Genomic DNA, 23,752 nt, shown 5'->3' on the forward strand with positions numbered 1-23,752 from the left:
GATGCTCGACGCAACGAAGAAAGGGTCAGGGTGGCCAACACGACAAGCGTGGTTGGTTGGTGGGGTAGTCTGTAGCGTTTCCGTGTCTACCGATCTCTGAGTACCGGCCCGGCTTACGCAGACTAGGCAAGGCGCTGTGGATCGTTTGGCGGAGGTTTCCGTGTCTACTTGTCACTAAGTACCAGCCGGCTTACCTACACGCCGCACTCAGCGAAGGGGACGAAGATGATGCTCTGGGCCATCCGGCCTATACTTATGCTAGTCCTGGCCTTGGGATCATAAGTATGCAACGAAGAACAGTTTTCATTATTTGGCTTAGTTCGGATAAACTTAAAACCCTTTTTTCCGCATGAGATGATGACTCGGACTTCACAGATTTAGAATCACATCGGATTTTGGTTTTATGTTCAGGGGTTTAAGTGTAAGGGGTGATTTCCCGGAGGGCGGCGGGCGTCTGGAAATCACGAGCGGTGTGGAGCGCGATCTGTGTTGGCGGTATGCAGTTGTGGCTGTGCGTTTGCCGGTGCTTTGCCGGTTGCGTTAACATTATAGCGCGCGGAGCTCGTTTGGTGAGGAGGGGTAGTAACGGGCAACGAGAGTGCGTCACCTAAATGGGCACTCCATTTTATCCCGTTACAATATGGAGCGCATTACTAACTCCCATTACGCACCGCGGTATCCGTATTTGTTCTATTTCAGGTAACTCTTCATAGTACGTGTTCCATTCGACATATAATGGTGGCGGTAGTTTTTCGTCCCAGCCGATTTCATTTGTCTATAATTGTTGCATGAAAATCTTCGCTTTTACTACGACTGTGCCGATTAATGACAATGGATCAAATAGCGTTGCGATCGCAGATAGTACCGTACGTTTTGTAATGACCTTGTCATTGTTTACCTTATCGAACTTATCTGTATATGTGTCGTTACTCAGATTCCAGATCATGCCTAGAGTTTTTACAGCGCTACCATTTAAATTTAGCACCCGCAGTGGGTCATCGTCGTCATTAGGAATTCCGGTTAATAGTAGTTTATCGTTCGATACCCACTTCCGTAAATTAAATCCTGACGTGTTTGTTATCGCCGTCAATCGTTTGTGCGCCGCCCAGATAATCGTCCATATAGAAATATGTTGTGACAGCGGAGCTGGCGTCCGGGAACAATGGTCTCATATCGTCGCACAGTGGTCTCGATCGCCATTCTAGGCGGCCAAAATAATTTATTCATAAAATATGGATATAGAAGTTCCTGACATTTGGTTAAGTACCTATAATAAGAAAATTAAACATAATATTGAATTGGAAATTATTTATTTTACCTTTATTATACCATTTAAATATATTATACTCTAATTATATTATGAATTATAAAGTGTATGCAATTATAAGAAAAAAAAATGTATATGTTGCATGTCTATAAAGTCACAAAATATTACATTTTAATATAATAGTATATATAATAGCACAAAATACAAAATATACAAATTAGTTTTACTTATAACTTAATATACATAATTATTTTATGTTTATGTTTATTTTCCAATATGTTGTTATTTTATTCTGAATCTGTTCCGGAATCGGTTTCTGAATCACCTTCCTGGTTTTTTTCTTTAGAAAAATCTATTAAATTCAATGCATCTGTTGAAAGTTAAGTCTTAGAAATTTTAGTTAAAGTTCTCTTTGATGTAATTAGAGGATCGGAAGAAATAAGAAGAAAATTCAACAAGTCTAAATTGGTATTTATTCGTGAGGATTTTCTTGTGTGGTGTCGCCGTATCTTTTATAGTCTTTATTTCTACTTTCTTGAGCTTCTTCCGAAAGAAACCCGATTGGCAACAAAGAATATTTTATTACAAGAGCTCTGTGAATTAATACCTTATGTACTGATGGTGGCATTCTGTACCAATCATATAGCTCTACATAGAGTTGTGCTGTCATTTTAGCATAGTTATCAAATTTTTCAGTATCAATTTCATAACCACTAGAAATTACAGATAAAATCGTACTTATTCGGTTAATTAATTCTAAATTTACACCAGTAATATCGGCTACTTTTTCGGGGTTATTAAAAAACCGTCTGGCCACATTACCAGTATTAGAAGTCCCCGATCCTTGAGTTACCTTATCTACTTTTAACCCCATTTCATTCCAAAATCTCTTTTGGATCACGTCTTTTCTCTGCGAAACTAATATTTTTTGTTCTTCACTCAACCGTTTAGTAGTTTCTGCAGAATTCAATCTGTAACTGATATGCAAAATCCATTCTAAAAATTTTATCCCCAAGTGTAAAGACCACAACCCATATTTTAAATTATCTTCGTTAATTTTAAATACGTGCATATGGTTTAATTTATTCATATTTGTGGGATTGCATTTACAAATAAAACATGACGCACTTGAAGTATTTATTAACGCATTAATGACATTGCCATCCACCATACTAAGTATCATAGTATACCGAACATTTACCAAATCGTCATTAATCTTAATTTCTAATTGTTTTAAATTGGAAATTTCATTTTCAACGTCTTTTACATATTTTAAAATATTATTTGTTGTTTCTTTTTCGAAAAAAAATTTGATCGGACGACAGTAACTGGTCGATGAAGGTTTTGGATTCAACCATAAAATATTTTTTTCATTTAAATTTGTGTGTAATATCAATTTTAAAGGGACTAAACAAAACATGAACACGCTTGTATCATTAAAAACATTTGATTTCATTTCAATTTCGTTTCCAGAAAACGCTTGTTAATATTCACTGTGACCAGAGCCTAACCTAACCATCACAACCCCATTTAAATATAAACTCTACTTCACAGTTTTCAGAATTTTTAAAAGTATTATTATACTGATAAAAATCAAGTATTTCACATAAACGCCTAGTAGTATGATCCAATAACTGTTGCAAAGGTATTGACGCACTAATTTCATTCACATTTATACCTTCTGGATAACAACGTTGTTTGGATTCAATTATTCGTTTATAACTTGGATATATATTAGCACCTCTTTGTTTTGCACCTATTCGAGTTTGTTGATATGCATTTTTGTAATACGACTATCAATTATATATGCTAGAGCTTCATCTCCAGTATATGGAGTAATTGTAATTCGCGATTTCTGTGCGTTTAAGTAGGTTTTCTTAATTTTTAAAGCGCTCCCAGTAGATGTGGAAGTTGATTGATTCAATAGATCAGCTGCTGCGCATTTTCCCTCAGTATACAGTACAGATTTTGTTGCATAAATTAATTCTTCTGATGAAGTCGTTGCTTTTACGTTTTCCACACACCTACGTTTAGACCGTTCACTTAAATCCTTAAAAAGTTTTCGTGGCCTTTCACTTGGTCCACTTGTATATTATTTAAATCACCAATAGTAAAACATAATTTTAAACCAGTTTTCATTTTTAGCTACGAATCTTTCAGTACAGCGATTGGATTCCTTCCATTTTCTATACAAAGTACTACAAAATCCTTCTATTTTTCCTTTCACACGTTTTTCAAATTCTTCCATTTTCAAATTACATTTATTACCTAGCTTATCTCTTAAATAAATAATTAATGCATTTCGTGTCTCACAAGAACTTGTATGCAACATAAATCCTCCATTTATGAGAAATTCGAACAACGATTTTTTACGGTTTTCGCATCGTCATCATTACTTATATCTAAACAGAATAAAACGAATATTTCAATTTCGGGCAAATCGGGGCAAATAATCAATAGCGTATTTAAATACTAATGCATTTAGCTTTAAGAAAAAAAAAATTGGATCTCCAAGAACTCCCAAAAATGTTTACCACCCTTTTGAAATTAAAAATTAGCATATTTTTAGTAATACATAATTTGATAATAAACGTTTATATTTAAAAAACAAATAACAGATGAAAAATTACCTTGAATAATAGCCGAAGTATCTTCAATTTTGATTGTAATACATGTAATGAGAAAAAACAGAGTGCCCAATTAAGTGGCGCACTCTAGTTTCCCTCATTACCATCAATACACCGCGAGCGCCGCCGCGCAAAAACAAGTGTTTACTCCACGCGCAACTACCTACCGCCGCCACAGATAGCGCTGGTCGGCACGGCAGTTCTATGAACGCGTGCCGCCCGCCGGAAAATATGAGTTTTCATAAAGAACCAAACAGAATATAAGACCGCTGAAGATAAATTCTGAATCAGGAGATTCCCAACTATTGAATTACTACCACCGGCGATATCCAACGTGCAACTAAAAAGCTGAAAACACGAAAAAGAAACTTACACATAAATACAGGCTGCTGAGCGCCGATACAGACACAGTACTCCCGCTGAGAGGAACAGAAGGGCAAGCCGGATGATATTCAATATCGCCAAGAACGGATGCACATCTGACAACTCTATTAACAGCAAACCCGCCCAAAAAAGACTCAACGAGCCGGACGATATCCAATATCGTCAAGAACGGACGTTGATCACATAGTCTTTCCCGGCATTCCCTACGCCATCGCCGTCAGGTCGAGAACGCCGAGCCGCCGCTGCCATCGTCCGTCCACTGTACCGCCGTCCAATTCTCGTGCCGATGTACACCGGTCTGCCGCCTTTTTGAGAACGCCGAGCCAAAGCTGCCGCCGTCCAAATAAGTGTCTGCTACCAGTATATCGTTGAGAACGCTGAGCCAAAGCTGCCACCGTCCAACTATCCGCGCACTATCCCAATTGTGCACGCCCGAGCCCAGAGCTGCCGTCGACTGTACCATTGTCATTCCGTGTCCAAGGAGCTGTACCCAGGTCTTGAATTTCCACCATTTCACCCAAAAGACCACTACGAGAAGCGATTCAAGTCTACACAACGACCTCTGAATACGCCAGTTTGATTGTGTATGCACGCCGCCAGAAGAGCCGAGCCCGCCAACACGAAAACCCGAAAGCAAACCGTGAGTTTCATACTAAACCTCATCTTCCCCCCTATTCTATGTAACCCCAATATAAAATATTTTCGCTGTAAACTCGCAAGAGTATAATTGCATTTTAAAAGAAAGATTGTACAAACTAACGTCATAAAATATATGTACAAAACTAACTACGTATGAAAATAAACGCACAATTATTATTACGAAAAACCAAGCGTTGAAAATTCAGTACATCCAATAGTAATTTATTTCAATTAAACGAAACGCCAAAAAATTTTTTTTTATATTACGTGCGCAACCACTTCTTTCCGTAGAATATAAGCAGTTTAAATGATTTAATCTAACTCATGGCAAGAGATATGATTATTACTATCGATAATATAGTAATTAACTTATCTATAGGTTGTAACAAACACACATACATAGTTATTTGTATAAAACTCGATGGAAAATTTTTATATTTTTGGCCGGCTACATACTTATTTGACAACACGGCCAATTTTTTCAGACACGCTGTAGCTAAATAGGACGCTGGACTTGTTCCGTACGTTACCGTGTTAAGTTGGTATTCCTTCACTTCGTCCTCTGGGTTCGCCCTCCACAACACGCGTTGAAAATCGCGGTCCTTTTCGGCGATCCAAATTTGCCGATACATTTTTTCGATATCAGCGGACATTGCGTATTTGTGTGTGCGAAAACGAGTTATGATGTTAATTAGATCATGGCGGCCCGTCAATTCAAGGCTCTTCCCGGTATCCGTTGTACACGACACGTCAAATACAACCAGTAGTTTTGTTGTTAAGCTGTTATCGCGTAATACTGCATGATGTGGTATATAATAAACAGATTTATCGTTTTCGTCGTTGTCCCGAACTTGTTCCATATGACCTAATTTTACGTATTCATTTATGAAATGTACATAGATTTCCTTTAATTTCGGGTTAATACGTAATCTGTTTTCAGTAGACATAAATAGTTTTAATGCGACTGCCTTCGAATTACCTAATTTATTTGGATTTTCTTTAAAGGGCAGCTGTAAAATGAACCTTCCGTCTACACCTTTGGTTACACTTTTTTCGAAATGTTCTATACATTGTTTTTCTTCAAGGCTGTGACATTCCACTTTCAAACGGCTCCATGTCATTGAATAACATTTACTCTTTACTTCATATACAATGGAAATTTAAAATTATTAACACCAATTAAGAATCATACAAAATATTTATACAGATACTGAGATAGCTATCTATACAAAATAAAAATAAATGTGTCTATAAAAACGAACTACCTACCTAATAGTTAATACATTATACATTGAATATTTAAAATAAAAATTATTATTATTTTTTTTTTTTTACAGAATATTTTAATCATGTTTTTTTTTTATTGAGCTTAAGCCCGCGGTGACTATGGCCATCGCTCATCAGCTGGATTATTATAATAATTGCTTGAATTTTTAAGTAGGTACATACCTAATACGTCATATACCTTGTGTTTTAAAAGAATATGCTGCCTAGTGCCTATTTTGAACAACTTATTAACACCATATTTTAATGGTTTTAAAAATAAATCCGTTCTCTAGTTATCAATTTATCATATTTACATAATGTAATAATTACATTATTGTGTGTCACCGACTGTGTCCTGTGAACTTGTGTTGTCGTCTTTTTTGATTTCTCTAGATTCAAGTGAGAACAACTCAAATCATTATTGTTTATTAGTTAGGTATTAACATTTTCAACTGTTTTGAAATCCTTTGAGTTGAAATGCCAAGTTGTTTTTTGTGTGGCAGATCAAAAAATCCTAAGAGCAAGTTTCAGGATATCTCCTTTCACAAGTATGAGATGGTTTAAATATTACATTTTTTTATTATAAAAGAAAAAAAATTGCATTGTTATTTTATAAAAAGATTTTATGTATTTCTATGATCTTTTTCCAGATTTCTTCTATCTAATCCTGAGTTGATGGGAAAATGGAATGATTTTTTAGTGGCAAACAATCTTAGTTCAAAAAGTTTGAAGTATTTAATAATTGTTTCATAACTGACTATTGTTTCAAGTTAAGTATGATACATTTTTTTGTTATAATAAATTGTAGGCAAAAACAGATTACCCAGAAATTATAAAACATTGCTTTTCTGCTGATTCAAGTTGCCCTTCATCATTCGTTTAGGTACCTAATTAGTAATGATGTTGAAAATCAAACATATTACACATATTTTTTTATGATATTTATATATATATTTTTTAATAATATTAGGTATTGGCTAGTGATACTTCATTAGAAGGTATAGAAAAACTAAATGACACCTTTGATACTTGTACTTCTGCATCTCTGAAATCTTATTCACCTTCAGTTGAAGTAAATACCTAGTTTGAAAACAAAATGCTTAAAGTTCTGATATTATTTATGTATAACTATTTATATATTTGTTTTAAGTTGACGCGAACTTGTATTGAGCCGCGTGGTGTGGTGAGGTGATGGTGGTGACCGACAGAGATAGTCGGGTCGAAACCACAGACGGGATAGTAGACAAAGTATTAACAAGCAATGTCGAGTATGATAAGGTAGAAACACAAAGTCCTTTACCAACTCCTTTAACATCTAATGAATTTAATGTAAACCGTCCAGCAGTTAAGGTATCAATTAATAATTCTATTTTTGTTGTAATATATAGATTAGCCGTTAGGTAGGTATCTAAGTAAAAAATGTATTAATTTTTTTTTTTAGAAAAAGTACAAAGCAAACTATCAGGCATCAAGTGTTCTAGCTGATTCTGATACACCAAACCGCATTTTCCTAAAAAGTGGTATCCAACAATTATCACATGGACTTGCTGTTAAAAATAAGAAATTGAAAATACTTCAACAAAGGGTCAGATGGTAGGAATAAAGAATTGTATCTATGTCTGCCATTAGAAGATAAATGATCTTGGTTGCCACTCATTGTAGATGGAAGACAGATATGGTTCAAGAGATTGAACAAAGACAACCGTAAATTATGCGAAACAAAACTACGCCTTGAATTTGGAAAATACCACTAAATAAACACAACTGCAACTCAAGGTAGAAGGCAGCCTGCGGATCAAGATACCCAGCGTTAAAGTCACCAGAGAGAAAAAAACGCTAGGGCGCTGGGACTGATTGAACTGAGTAACGGCGGCAAGTGAAATGATAAGAATAAACGAGTGATAATACTCACTTACGCAATTTTTGACAAAACGACAAAACTATGAATTAAATCTTGAATACAGCAAATTGTTGGCTGCAACGACGCACAATAAACAAGTAGTGAGTACTAAACTATAGACGTTAAAAATTGTCAATCAAAAAGCTGTCACACAAGGACAAAAAAAAAATAATAGTAACTAATAAAGAGCAGCAGATTATGTTATCACGTTAATTTATACCTATATAATATAGGTAAGTGAAATATTGTTTTATCAATTTAATTTAATTATAAATCAATTTTGATTTTCAATGTTTAATAATTATTAATCCTGGTAAGTTAAATAAAGTTAAATAGTTAAAACTCATACAATTTTAAATGTGTATTAACATACACATTCCATAGTAAAGATTACTTTGGAAAATTATATTGTCGACAATAGGGCGAATAAATTTTAGAAAAACATCAGTTGCAGTTTTGCAACCAGAAAACATATTTTCATTATATAATAATTGTTGTACGTCATATTGGGGCAGATCAGCAGTAATTTCATCTTTTTTTTTCCACTGTCGATTTATTTCGATATTAGGTTCTATATTTTCAGGAATAACACCTCCATCAACCGGTACATTTACAACAATAGGCGTTTGAGAAGTTTGGGACCTCAAAGTTCTAGTATCTATTATAGACGAATCTGACGAAGTACATTGATTTTGATTATTGCTTTCAGGAAAATCAAAAATAATAAAGTCGTCATTGTTAACTAGTTCAGTTACTCAGAAAGCTGTTCATTACGTAAAAAATATTTATCAAGTTTTTCTACCTCATTTTGAGCTTCTTCGTTAGCCAAGATGTCATCCACATTATATTCATCTTCAGAATCTTCACCGTCGGGTATATCCATTGCTAGCCATTCCTCAAGATCCGATACTCTTTTAGCACTCATTTTGATTTAAAAAAATAAATTTACACACAAATTAATTAGTCATAATAACATAAACTTGCGAAATAAAAAAAAAAAAACACCGAATACGAGACGATTACACACTGATATTATGAACCGCGACAGCAAGAGCGCACGACAGCGTATACGACATACATACATTACGTACGGACTGACGGCACATTTGAGTCCCGGTTCATAAATCTTAATTATTTTCGTAAATACTGATAATATGACGACCAAATATATTTAATTTCGTTGCTAAGAAGTATTGAAAAATAAATCAACGATTAGCATCGTCCGTAAATAGATTGTATACGCGAAATATATATACAAAGATACCATTACTAGCAGATAAGAGTACGGTTAGGTTTGCCCAGCTATAATGTAAAATAATAAGTCTAAGAATAAGTATATTTCACTTTTTTTTTTCAACATGTATTAGACGGGCCTCTGATGTCCCGCCAGGCCAGAACATATCAATATATAAAGGCATTTATTTTCTATTACCGATTAAAGTGTCCGGGACTCGAACGTCCCGCTAGTACCGAAAGGGTTAAATAATTTGTTTTCACATGTTAATTATTTCATATTCAATATTTCAACTATAACATAACAAACTAAATAACTATTCAAAGTTGGATAAAGTTTTAATTTTAAATATTTAAATTCCAATCAATGTTAAACATTGATACAATCGTTGACCGTTGTGGTTGACAAATGCTGTGTGGGAACCGGTCAAAGAAGACCGACGCTGCGCGCTCACGCGTCACAGAACTGTCGACGGCCGACCGTCCGACTGAATACAACCGCCGCGCCAGAACGAATTACAGATAGCGCTGTGCGCCACCCGTGTCTCCGAACGCGCGCCACCCACCGGAAAATCGCGTTTTCTCAGTGAACCCACGCAGCTAGAACCTCGGCGTTCATATATTCCGATTCAGCGTCTTTCAAACTACAATATTGTAATATTCAAATACTTCAAACCAACACTTGAAAAGCCTAAAACGAAGAAATACCACTTATCATTTAGACCGGGATCTGAAGGCAACGAACCACACAAGTATAGGCCGCCAGCCACCGATCAAACACATTTCTCCCCGCTGAGCACAGATGACTTGTGAGCCGTACTGATGGGCGATTCGAATCGATCTTTCAAAAGATTGATCTTTTTCATGCGATTAATCGATTTTTTGAATCGATCTTTATTGTCCGATATTTTATCCGTGTGTTCCTAAATTCATCAACTAGATTGTTCAGTGGATTGATAATAATTTAGGAACACTTTTTTGTTATTGCGCTGGAACATATTGGTTGATACCCGTAACCAATACCAACCACCGGACATATTTACCAGCCTTCAATCAAATTTGATAAATCTATCAATAATTTAATACTATCACTTTTTTAATTTTTATGTGGTTTTATAAAAATACAAAACACAAATTTATAATTTTCTTTTCAATTTTTCAATTTAATTTTCATTTAATATGGAAAGTAATTTATCCAAATGCATTTTATTCTTCGGATTAAACTATTTGGAAGATATAAACAATTCGTTAGATAAAAAGAAATATCTTCTTTTTAATAGTTTATTAAAAAGTTCTAAAGTCCGTATAACAAATTTTATGTTGGTCATAAGTTTATATTATGATGACTTAGACTTTAAATGCCATTTTAGGCTCACCAGGAATTCAGTTGAGGTTTGTAAATAAATTATAATAATCAGTAAAACTATTATTTTCAATATACCTATCTCCTAGGTTTTGATGTGCAAGATGAAACCTTATTATATTCGACATAGTAATGTTGGAAGACCTGTAGTTGACTTCAAAAAAGCAACCTTAATGACCATTTGGTATTTAAGTAATACAGAGACATTTCGATAATTTAAAAAAAACTTTTTTATTGATATTTTTACTATGTTTCTTTTAATTATGTTTTTAAGGCAAATTGGTGATTGTTTTGGTTTGAATAGAGGTCATGCTTGTCGAACAATACATAAGTATTTACAATCTCTTTCAATCCTCCTTGATGATTTTATTATATGGCCAAAAGGAATCTCTGAAACAAGTAATGTGTGATTTCTTTTAATCATTAAAATTGTTTAAAAAGAATTATATTTTTTTTTTTAGTTACTGTACAAAAATTTAAAAATTTAAGACTTAATTATATGCCTAATACAATAGGCTGTATTGACGGTTGTCATATTCGTATACACTCTCCAAAATACAAAAGAAGTGAATATACTAACCGCAAGATGTTTCAGTCAATTGTTCTATTGGTAAATTATACAATATATAACATGTTTATGCAGTTATACTTTTTTAATTGATTTTTAATATTTTTTTTAGGCTGTATGCAATGCTAACTTAGAATTTACATACATATTTTCTGGTTGGCCTGGAAGCTCTCATGATGCTAGAGTCTTCAAAAACTCTTAATTGGGAGACATTCTATTAAATAATCCACAAGAAATAGTAACTAAAGATGTTCATATACTTGGTGATTCGGCATTCCCCTTACTTGAAAGTCTCATTGTTCCCTATAAAGCTGTTCATATTCTATCAGAAAAAGAGACAATTTTCAATAAGAGATTAAGTTCAACTCGTGTAGTAATTGAGCAAGCTTTTGGCTTATTACTAGGACGTTTTCGTAGACTTAAGTAATTAGTTATAGTTTCTTTAAGTAGTAATATTTGTTCCATTCCTTCATATTAAAATGTTTTATTATTTCAGGTCATTAGAAGCCAAATCAATTAATGAGCTTGACAGTCACAGGCGCTTGTATACTACATAATCTAGTTTTGAAAAACAATGACCTAATGGAAATCGATACAGATACAATCTAGATCATTTAATCGAAGAGACAGAAACAAACCAAGAATTTACTGTACCTATAGCGCTTAATCAAAAAAACGGAATAGATAAAAGAAATATGCTTGCTTCAAGGTATTTACAAACAAACAAATTAGAATTATTGATCTCAATTACTTATACTTTTTTTTTAATGGTAATTTAATAAAAACATTTTTACAGGTTTTATGAAGATTAAATTTGTCGGGAAATGTTCTTTTAATGAAATACTCTGACAACACCATTTTAATATTTGAACACAATAAGTCTTCATCTATACCTAATAAAAAGTAAGCGTGAAACTATGAATGTTAAGAAACACATCTTAATATTTTGGAGCAATAATGCCCCAAAAATACATAATAGTAGTGTTTTTGGAGCAACAATGCCCCAAAAATACATAATAGTAGTGTTAAGCTTAATATTTAAAAAAAACTTTTATATGTATGAGAACAATAAAAATAACTTAATAACTTATTTTATTATACAAGTTGATTTATTACATCATATTCAATTCATAAAAATCTTAGTATAGTTTACTATCCTTAATTCCGAATCTGCCTCATCTTTTATAGCCATTGGCTTTTGAGAAGATCCATCATTTAAATGTTGAATAATTATTGGTAGATGTAGGTACTTTATTTTAGCGCCGCGGAAGAGTGCGAAAGCAGTTCCCGCGGCGTCATCGGTTCAAACAGAAAAAAAAGGTACTTTTTTTTACAAAATAAATAATTACAAGTTTTTATTCAATACTCAGTAAATTGGTAGAAGTGAGATAATATAAATTACTTAATATAATACTATAATACTTACTATAATCAAACAATGTACACAATGTACCTATATCAAAATATTTTACGTACACACATTCTTCAATGGTAAACCTTATTTCTTTATCGATATCCATATCCACGGAATCACAAAGTTTAGTGGAATATTAAGGTAAGTATAAAACGTAAAAAGACTATAATATTAAACGTTTTACGTACGTGTACGGACGTATGGAAATAAATTGGTCTGTCTGTCTATCAATGGAGACCAAGAAAAGACCAAAGAAAATTTGGACCCTGATTACTGATATCAAGATTTAAGAAACACTAATTTAGGCGGGAACAACTGTTATCAAATCAATCTGGTTAATTGTCAGTCCATCTGTAAAATAGCAGATTGCTGATAAATAAATCGGCTTGATTACCTCCCCTCAAACGGATTAGTCAACTGCTGAAATTAGGAACAGTCAAATCCAGCGGCTGACCAATCAGATGAATTTCGGAACACACGGTATGTGAATCGATTCATTTTTGTGAAAATCGAATCGAATCGTTGATCCGATCTTTTATGTGAATCAATTCATTTTATGAATATCGAATCGAATCGTTGGACGACGGATGTTGTCCCATGTCCCATATTTTATGTGAATCGATTCATTATTCATTTTTGATTCGATTTTGATTCGACAGCGTTGACAGTGTTGACGCTTGACAGTTTGAAATGTTTGATATTATCATCTGCTTCTATCACGTCTTTACTCTTTAGTCTTTACCAAGGTGAATTGATAAGGTGTCGTCTCTCTGGACCCTTGTACGTATACAGTGTAAATACGCTATGAAGCCTTTGTGTCGCCCTGTCATAGCTGGGGCACCATCAGTAGCAATTGACATAATATTTTTCAGAGTGATTTGCTTTTCATCACAAAACTTTTCCAGTGTATTAAATATGGTTTCTCCTTTTGTATTTGTCTCTAAATTTCTCGCAAATAATAGTTCTTGACATATTTTCTCATTTTTTATAAACCTCACGTATGATAACAATAATGCTTCATTAGTTGGTAAAGTGGAATAATCCAACTGAATTCAAAATTGACAAGTCTTCAAATGATTGCACAATGATTCTTTAATATTTCCAGCCATCTCATCAATTCGTCTTTGTACAGAACTATTGCTCAAAGGAATTTTTCGGATAATATCTGCCGCTGGTTTATGGAGCACAGTTGTTATTACTTCTTTTATTGCTGGTAAAATTAAGTCTTCCCCAATGGTATGTGCTTTGCCTGTTTTAGCAATTAATAGTGATATACTGTACGACTCACGAAGCCCATCATTGTCTTGCTTAGAAGCCGCAGAAAAAAGCGTTGATAAAGTAGGTTGAGCTACGTACTTTTTTCCATATTTTGAAAGTAAGTCACATCTTTGTCTTTCATATCCGAATGCATTTTATTAAAATGATCGAGTAATCGAGAAGGTTTCATTGCTTCATTTGATAATGTTTTTTGACATATGAGGCACATTGGCGATGATGGATTTGTCCGACTTTGAATAAATCCGTATTTTATATATTCCGCACTGTATTGTCTTTTTTTCTTTTTTGCTTCCGACATAGTTTTCACTTCAGAAATATGTAGATATTTTATACGTGCACAAAAAATAAAAACAAAATCAAAACGCGGTCGGCACGGTTCGACACCAAATCGTATACTAAAGCCTGAGTTAAGGCTTGCATCGTAAATTGGACGCAATATATTATATCATCGGTATTTAATGATCATTAGCGTTATCGTAACGGCGACAATAGTCAATAACGCTAATGATTATTAAATACCGACGATGACATCAAGAAACTTCTAGGAACTTTTTATATCTACACGACAATACCTGGAAACCCGTGGGCCATCGCGTCGCACATTACGTATTGGTGATATATTATTAGCTATAATATACTAGCTATATTATTAGTTAATCCGCGATCAGTAAATGTGTGGTATTTTGTTTTAATAAATATAGATTTACTATATTATATTTTGTATTAAGAGGACGCTACCCGGACAAACGAAACCGTATAACGTTCGAGAGAATGCGCGGTGTTTTCGCGCGGCGCAAGCACGTGTTTAGCCACGCCCCGTACCGCGCGCGATCGGCACATATTATTCACAATTCTGGCACAACCGGTCCGATGAATTTCATACGGGAGCGCGTTTCAGTGTTTCACCGAATGTTGATTGTCGAACGTCCCTCGTAAATGCAGCAGCCGTCATTGTATTCATTTCACGCTTATTACACATTTGCACTACGTCTAAATATAATGGCGCGCACTTATTATCCTGTTTATCTAAATATATTTATCAACGTTTTCACAATGCTGATTATTTTACATAACAACTTAGTTTTTAACTATCGCATAATTACTTATTGAGATAATATGTTTTAAACAGTAATTAAACTACAATCACATAAATTAATAGTAATTTTCATGTAAACGTTGAACCTTTTTATATACATAACAAACGTTGTCCCGGCGTCAACGCATTTAGGTCGTGCGGGTCGGATGAACTCGGTGTAATCGGTCGGGAATTCAGAATGCCCTCGATGCGAGTGGTCAACGTATAGAATTCTTCGTACGTCAACACCTGCTGACCGATGACGTGTTTGAGGTGAAATTTGACGCTCTTGATGCCGGCTTCCCAAATGCTACCGAAATGCGGCGCGGCAGGCGGGTTGAAGTGCCATGTGCAGTTGAGGTGCGACGAGAGACGGTCTTGGGCCTTGGCGTCGCGAAATAACGATTTTAATTGGCGGGCGGCGCCGACGTAATTTGTGCCACAGTCCGAGTAGAGGTTGGACGGAATCCCACGGCGGGCGACGAACCGGTCCAAAGCCGCGAGGAAGGCGTCAGTGCTGAGATCGGACACGATTTCGAGGTGGACCGCCTTGACGGACATCCAAATAAATAAGGCGAGGTAGACCTTGCACGAAAGTGCATTTTGACGACGGTGTCCCTTAACGAGGAACGGCCCTCCGTAGTCCATACCGACGTGTGAGAACGGACGGTGAGGTTGAACTCGGTAGGATGGTACGTCAGCCATCAATGGTCAGCCTTATGTCGTGTGCACGGAACGCACGAAAAGATGGCACGTCGAACTGCCGCGCGACCTGACAATATCCAATATTTTTGGTTCAACATTGATAGTATCAGCCTTGATCCGCCGTGCAAAAATGACAAATGGTAATGGCGGATGATCAATTCGGTGAGGTGCGAGGATCGCGGCAGTAACATCGGGTGCTTCGCGTCATGACCGGCACTGGAGAAGCGCAGACGGCCTCCGACTCGTATGACACGCTTCTCGTTGACGTAGGGCGCTAGTTGCGCCAAAGACGGCGGCGAAATCATGGATTGATTTTTTAACATTTTGATCAACTCGGCAAAATAATGTTGTTGCGTACGCTGTACGATGATCGATAGCGACGTTTGTCGCTCGGTGAACGTGATAGGGCCGACACGGATTGGCTGTCGTCGTAAACGATAAGACAAGTAACGAGAGACGTACGACAACACTCGCAACATTTTGTCGAGCGACGAAAATCGGTCAATAAAATCTAAAGATGACGGTGGGACATTGATGGTCAACGTCGTGATGACATTCGGCCGGTTTTCGGGCAGCTGGTCAGGGGCGAGCGGAATAAATTTCGATTGTGGCCATTGGTCTTCGGGAAGTCGTAGGAACTCAGGACCGTTCCAATAAATAGACGAGGACAACATTGACTTCGGTAAGAGTCCACGAGAGGCGGGGTCCGCGGGGTTGTCGTTCGTTGATACGTAATTCCAGCTGACGAGTTCGTCGTTGGGCGAGTCGCGCCAAAATATGTGTTGAAATGTCCGATCTTCCGGACGAATTAAAATTTGTCGATACATTTTGACGATGTCGGCGGATAAAATGTACCTATGCATGTGGCAACGAAGTAGTATATCGCGTAAGTCAACTTGTAGTTTCGGTCCGGTGCACAAGACGTCGTTGAGAGAGCGACCGGACAACGAAGCGGACTAGGCGTCGAACACGACGCGTATTTTGGACACGTCACCGTCGGCCTTGAGTACGGCGTGATGCGGAATAAAATATGTGCCCGGTGCCGGAGCTGGTACCATGTGTCCTAACGATTGATACGTTGACATAAACTTTCGGTAGGCCGCGTATAAAACGGAATCCTTGGTCAACCGTTTTTCTAAATTATTAAATCGTTTTAGCGCTATGGACCACGAGTCACCGAGACCGTGACGCGGCGTGGCATCTTGATGTTGATCTGAGTTGGTGAATAAATGTCGAAATGGTAGGGCGACACAAAATCGACCTGTCGTATCACGTGAAGTAGACGTCTTGAAATATTCTTCACACCATTGGTCCTCTGTGGTGGGCGACGATGGTACGGCGGATTCTTCGACCAGCCAAAACTTCTGTAATAAATCCCCAATCGACGGCGGACTTACGGCAGTGGTCAACGCGGATAAGGATGACGAGTTCGGTGTAGTGAATGATTCAAAAACTATCCAACCGAGTTGAGTGTCCAAGGCCGATGGAAGGCCGAGATGATGCTCGACGCCGGCATGTGCGCGAACAAGACTTGGTAATATGTCGGCGCCGAATAGGACGTCGACGCGCGACGGGATATCGAAATTGTTGTCGGCGAGACAGAGGTGTTGGTACTTAGAACGTATGCTCGCTGGTAACCGCGTAGCGGCATGGCGGTGGTGATTTGCGTAAGAATTACTAAATCGACTGACGGGAACAAATGAGGTTCAAAATGCGACGAAAATTGACAACTGGTTACGCCTTGTACGTGATTCACGGGACTTTGCGCGAGACCGACGATATCGGTTTTAAAACGACGTTTAGACAGGCCTAACCAAGCGAAGCAATCACTTGTCATGGCCGAAATTTGAGAACCACTGTCGAGTAGCACTCGAACTGAATGTGTTTGGTCCCAGGCGTCTTTGATGTGTACTATGGCCGTACCGAGGACAACCGTGGAGTTGGTGCACGCTGCACCCGAAAATGAGCTGGGCTTGTCGGCGGAGGGACCTGAACTGGTACTCAGAATAGCTTTGCTCGCGGCCGATGACTGATCGTTATCAAGATGTAGCAAGGAGTGATGAGGCTTACTGCTGCAGGAGCGACAGCCCCCTGTTGATGAACACGCGTTGAGCATATGAGACGGACTCATACATGAAAAACATAATCTTCGTGCCGCTACAAATTCGCGGCGCTTCTCATATCGTTGAACTTTGGACAATGGTAAACACGGTGGTCAACCTTATCGCATAACAAACAACCTCGCGATTTTGACTTGACTTATGTAGACGTGGTGGCGGAAAAAACTGATTTTTTCGGCGCGACTTTATTACGCGCATTATACTTTTCGTGCGGTTTTACAATAATGTCAGGTTTACTAGGCTTCTTAATATTTTCTAATACTCGGCACCGTTGTTGTACAAATTGTAATAACTCGTCGAACGTCGAAATATTCGATGGAGACGTACTTGATTCGAATAACTGCATCGTAGCTGGGTCCATGCCGAGCTCCCATGTGAAACAGCAGAAAACTGGCGAGGTCATTGACCCCGAGGGACTTAATTAAAGACACATTTTTTTTAAATGTATTTACGAATGATGACAGAGCTGGTAACGACTCATGTGCGATTGGCTTGAAAGCGAAAAGTTTGTCTAAATGCGCGGAAGCTAAAAGACGCTTGTTGTCAAAAAAATCGGACAATGCTTCCCACGCGAGAGCGTAATTATCCGCAGACAGCGGTATTGATTTCACAACGGCTAACGCATCTACCTTTAGACTAGCTAATAAAAAATGAAAACGTTGCGCGTCGCCGATGAGAGCGTTATCGTGTACGAGGGACACAAATATATCGCGATAAGAACGCCACTCTAGTAAATCACCGTCGAAGTGCGGTAACTCGATTTTTGGTAGCGGGATAAAATGTTGAGACGCGGCAGCGGTGCATGACGATTTAATTTCAGAAATATTCACGGAAGCGGCACTCGCGTGAACGGCACTCGCGACGATAGTTTTAATTTCGAGACGTATTGATTCCATTGACGTAACCAACGGACGATCAACCTGTTCGAACTCGGCGATACGGTTGAGGTCAATTAACGCGTTAATAATAACATCTCGCTGACTTTGAAATTGTTCGACGAGCATATTCAAATCATCGGCATGAATAATTAACGACGGTACTCGACTGACATCGGAGCGTGCCTCTAATGCAGTGGCGTGAATGCCTTTAATGGAATTCAGTATGTCGTCTCGTTTAGCGCGCGCTCGCGTCAAAACGATTTCCGGACTCTCCTGGACTTTTGGCGGCATGACGACAGAAATGTGATATTATGAAAACGACAAAATATTGAAGACGGATTGTTACGAAGTAGCGCACACAAATGATGATCCGGCCCGAAGGACCAAACAATGTGCGAACGACGGCTGCACATGCAAAGCCGGTTACGAGTGTGTGTGTGTGTGAGTGCGCGCACGGACGGCGGCCAACACGCAACCCGTCTTGTGTGACGATACTTACCTACCTTAGTCGATAGCCCTGTGGGAGGGAAGAAAAGTGGACTGTATTTAAAAATATGAGATAGGAGCTGATTGCAAATAGGGAATTATATTTATTATGATGATGATGTGAGGTATCTAACCTAATGCGGTACTTCAAATATGAAACAGTTGTTTGCGGTCTAAAATATATAAACAATTTATTTCGATATTCTGCAGTACGAAAATCTTATAGACTAATGTTAGTGGTAATAAATAGTGCGCGATCACAAGCCGATCGGCGAAAAATAATATAATAATACACAACGCACGTCGAAGATGACGACGACGAATAATAATTCAATTAGACTAATAGTGCAACAATGCACGTTGGAGACCTATGACAATAAGTGATACAAAAATAATACGCGTGTGTACGACCTGATATGCTGACGTTGATAGCAGGTGATAACGTGGTGACGGAGCGGTTGTCCCAAAACGACAATGATGCTGCTGCTCGCGTCTGAGTGGTATGCGAAAGGGGTACTTCCGTCGAAAACGGCGAATCGGTCGACGATGGCGTGGAGGCGTTGGAACGAAACCAAAATAACGCGGCACAAACGACAAAACTAGAACACGTCACGGCTGACCCGTTCGCACAATGTAAGGCGGGCGGACGGGAAAACACGTGGATGCGTGGGCGAGCGGAACTCAAATCGCACGGCGATCGTCGGGCGGGTGACAAAATAACGATGTTCGAATCACACCAATACCTCGGTGGCGACGCGGCGTAAATGCGGCACACACAGTCGAAGGAACCGGCGGATGAACGGTCAGGCGGGTGAACACGTGGGAACACGGCAAAATCGCACTTCGTATGTAAAACGAGCGGGCGCACGGCTCGATTTCGCACTACGGAAAATCGAACGGGAGACGGTAGGTAGGTAACCCAATGAACCGTGGTTTGGCACACGGGCCGATACTCGTAACGCGAAAACTGGCGTTCGCGACGAGTTAAAAAGCAGCGAGGCTCAAGTGCACGGAACACACAACAAAAAATGACGTCTTAACGGCGGCGGCGCACCGGATCGCGACATATACGGGCACTTGCCTAGACGGTTCGGAAACGACAAAGTGTATAGCGGTGGGTGCTGGCCAGTGTTGCCAGATATTATTTTGGAAAAAAGCCAACAGTACAATAAAAAAAGGCCAGAATTCGGCTAAATAACAAAATTCAAGATTTCATGATAATTGATAAGTAAAAACCATGATAAATAATATTAATAATAAAGTTTTGAAGTTTGGTAGAATATATATTAGCAAAAAATTATTTAAATAAATAAACAAAACAAAAATATGTAATAATGTAATAATATAATGAAAAAAAAAAAAATTATTTTGAAAGCTTATAATTTATAATAATATAATATTTTTAATTAAATTTGAAAGTCTGCAAAACTTATAATATTATCATCATCATTGTCATTTAACTCAGTTTCAACATTATATACATCATTTGTACCAATTTTTTTGATAACGGTATCTGGTAATACAAAATAGTGACAACACTTTTTATTCCTCTTCAACCCAGATCTTATATGAAGTAAACTTATTAGCATTGGGGATTTCATTTTGTTCCTCAACTTTGTTATTATCAAATTCATTTGGCTGAACACTCGTTCGCAAGCTGCATTGGACCAAGGTATACATAATACAGTAAGTGCCAAGTTGGCTAATTCTTTAAATGGATTATGACTTGCAGAGTCTTGAAATGAATACACTTCACTCCAAAACTCTACAGCTGAATTAGTATTCTTCCAGTTTAATAAATTAATGTTTCGCCACTGTAGATCAATTTTTTCAATTTCTTTATTTTGAAATCCAAAAAACTCACATATTGGACTTATATTATCTTTTATTTGTTTCAATGTATTACTTGGAGATAGTATTTCAATTTTTTCCAACATGCTTATATTATCGGGTAGTCTTTGCTGAAATTCAACATATTCTGATTCAAATAGTTTATTTACTCTCTGAATTTCCCCCAGCAATGGTCTCAAGAATAGCAAATATGCTAGATTTTTATCATCAGTGTATATTGAATACAACATTTCAGCTGTATAACATCTATCTTTTTGTCTAGAGATACCGAAATGAGTCTTGAGTTTGTGCCATTGATCAACGATGCGAACTACTGCGGTTTCGACTGACAACCAACGAGTATTTGAGGACTGAACTATTTTGAGTGGGTCATGTCCATCATTAATAGTTTTGAAAATTTCTTTATATGAGTGTTGTCGTAGTGTTGACTTAGAAAACCAATTATATGTTTCAGATATCAAAAAATCCAAATGTCTTGGGATAGTATGAGCACAAGCTTGGGAAGTTGCCAATTGTAATGAGTGACAAACACATCTAATTAAAATCAAATTAGGATTGTCTTCCTTTAACATTTTAAAGACACCGTTATTAATGCCAACCATCACGCTTGCATTATCAGAACCTAACCCAACCATATTTTTAATATCCAAATCAAATTTTTTTAAACAAGTTTTTATAGCTGTTACAATTGACATTGCATTACATTCGACGAGTTCTTCAAGAGATAAAAAAGTAGTAATTATTTTGTTTTGACTTTTACTTAAATACATAATGGCTATTCCAAGATATTTAAGAACAGCAATATCGGTAGACTCATCGATCAGCAAACTGTACATATCACCAATGTCTTCTTTCAAATTAGACATAAAATAGGGTGCTAAGACATTAATAATAATTCTAGAACATTTGGTTCTATGAATTCTTATGTTATTATGAGGATAGTGTGTATTGCACAATTCACCGAGATGATCAATTGGTAATATTGCACAATGATTACTCACAAAAAGCGATAAGGCAGCTTCGGATCGATTTGTTTCTAAGCTTATTGGTTTAAATTTAATACTGTTTTGTTGATGAATATTGATGGCTCCTACTGACGATTTATGTTTTTGGCTTTCTCCGTGATTCACCAAATCACATCGCTTTGCTCGGATAGTTACACAACAAGTTTTACAAAATGCTTTTGTTGAATCTTTTACGTATTCTTGAAGCCACTCTTTAAATAATTTGTCTTGTAGCCAGGCTTGTCGAAATTTTTGAGAATATTGCGGTTTTCCCATACTAAAAAGAAAATTAAATAAATTTCTAATAAGAATGTACACTAATGTGTGAACATGTCATGCCACTTACGTGAAATATTTTAAGTTGTATTTTATATATAAAACAAAATATAATTATTTATATACAAAAATCAGTAACAAAATAAAATAATTTTCTTCAATCTTGTAATATTTGTAATTTTTAATATTTGTAATATTTGTAATTTGTTAATCTCAAACAATTTGGATATAATACTCAAATGATAACTCAATGATTTGTTGAGTACTAAACTGCAATTCAAGAAATAATTTTTCTTGCAAATTTATTAGGAAAATATAAAATACCAGTTTTCCAACAATTATTTATATTTTTATATTCTTATATTTTACATGTACCTACTATAGTACTAGAGTTCTATACTATAATATGGTAACATATTTAATAGCGTTAGAATACTACATATTCTCTAGTCTTATACTCTTTATCTTAATGGCACAGATAAAATAAAACAAGTCCATTTAAGCGAGTCTACTAGGACCTTACATGATCTGTGGACTGTGTTAATGGCATTACTGTTATTTGTTCACCTACAATGGATACAATAGATCCAGGTACTTATTTTTATTGTTCGAATCACAACCAGTTTTTAACACACGGGTTAGGATATTATACTATAATAGTTGTAGACGTAGTAGTATAATAATATAGTAAATAAAATCTAGTAAAAAGTATAAAAAAAAAAAGCCAGAAATAAGCTAGTTAAAAATGATAAATAGCTAGGAAAAAGGCCAGGAGCTAGATCAAATAATTCATCAGCTAGATCAGATCAAAAAAGGCTAGATTTGGCCTTAAATCAGCTAACATGGCAACACTGGTGCTCGCGGCCGTCGGCTTGACCGCGATGGTACCGTCCCCTTCTTCTGAGGTACAAAGTTCACTCGCACAATTTTCGGCGGCGGCGGAGCAGGGTGACAACATTGCGACATATGCCTATCGCATACGACCGCGCAATTTTGAATTGCCGATTGTGTACCCAACACGAACATTGCAGTAGAAAAACGATTAGAAGTATGGCACAAGCGTTTAGCTCACCAGAATATTCAATACGTGAGGAATTGTTTGGCAAAACATAATATTGATTATTCAGCCGAGGACGATCAATTTGTGTGCAGTGACTGCATAATCGGGAAGCAACACCGTCAATCGTTCAGTAAAAGTGAGACGGAATATTTTAACGTTGGTGATTTAATACATGCAGATTTATGTGGACCGATGCAGAGGAACTCTATCGGTATGTCAAAATATTTTTTACTATTTAGAGATGACTACTCGCGTTACAGAACGGTATATTTTATTAAAAATTAATATGAAGTAAAAAATATTATGGAAACATTTATAAAAAGTGTTAATACAGAAACAGGAGGTCAAAATATTAAGG

General features: G+C 36.7%; 2 protein-coding genes and 1 pseudogene across 2 annotated transcripts; all 3 read right to left on the reverse strand.

Annotated features, from left to right (window-relative positions):
- Positions 1–13,392: 13,392 nt before the first annotated feature.
- On the reverse strand, positions 13,393–14,237 carry LOC103307914 (annotated as a pseudogene).
- An 888-nt stretch (positions 14,238–15,125) lies between these two features.
- LOC103307913 lies at positions 15,126–15,719 on the reverse strand. Its single transcript, XM_008180379.1, has one exon. The coding sequence runs from the start codon at positions 15,717–15,719 to the stop codon at positions 15,126–15,128; it is 594 nt and encodes a 197-aa protein (XP_008178601.1).
- A 956-nt stretch (positions 15,720–16,675) lies between these two features.
- LOC115033130 lies at positions 16,676–22,405 on the reverse strand. The gene is made up of 3 exons (XM_029485174.1): positions 20,633–22,405; positions 18,167–18,902; positions 16,676–17,405 (listed from the first exon to the last, which is right to left on the reverse strand). Exons 1-3 carry the CDS (start codon positions 22,332–22,334, stop codon positions 16,676–16,678), a joined length of 3,168 nt encoding a protein of 1,055 aa, XP_029341034.1. The 5' UTR covers positions 22,335–22,405.
- Between the last annotated feature and the right edge of the window lie 1,347 nt (positions 22,406–23,752).

The sequence above is a fragment of the Acyrthosiphon pisum genome, chromosome X (genome assembly GCF_005508785.2).
Source record: "Acyrthosiphon pisum isolate AL4f chromosome X, pea_aphid_22Mar2018_4r6ur, whole genome shotgun sequence".
NCBI lineage: Eukaryota > Metazoa > Arthropoda > Insecta > Hemiptera > Aphididae > Acyrthosiphon > Acyrthosiphon pisum.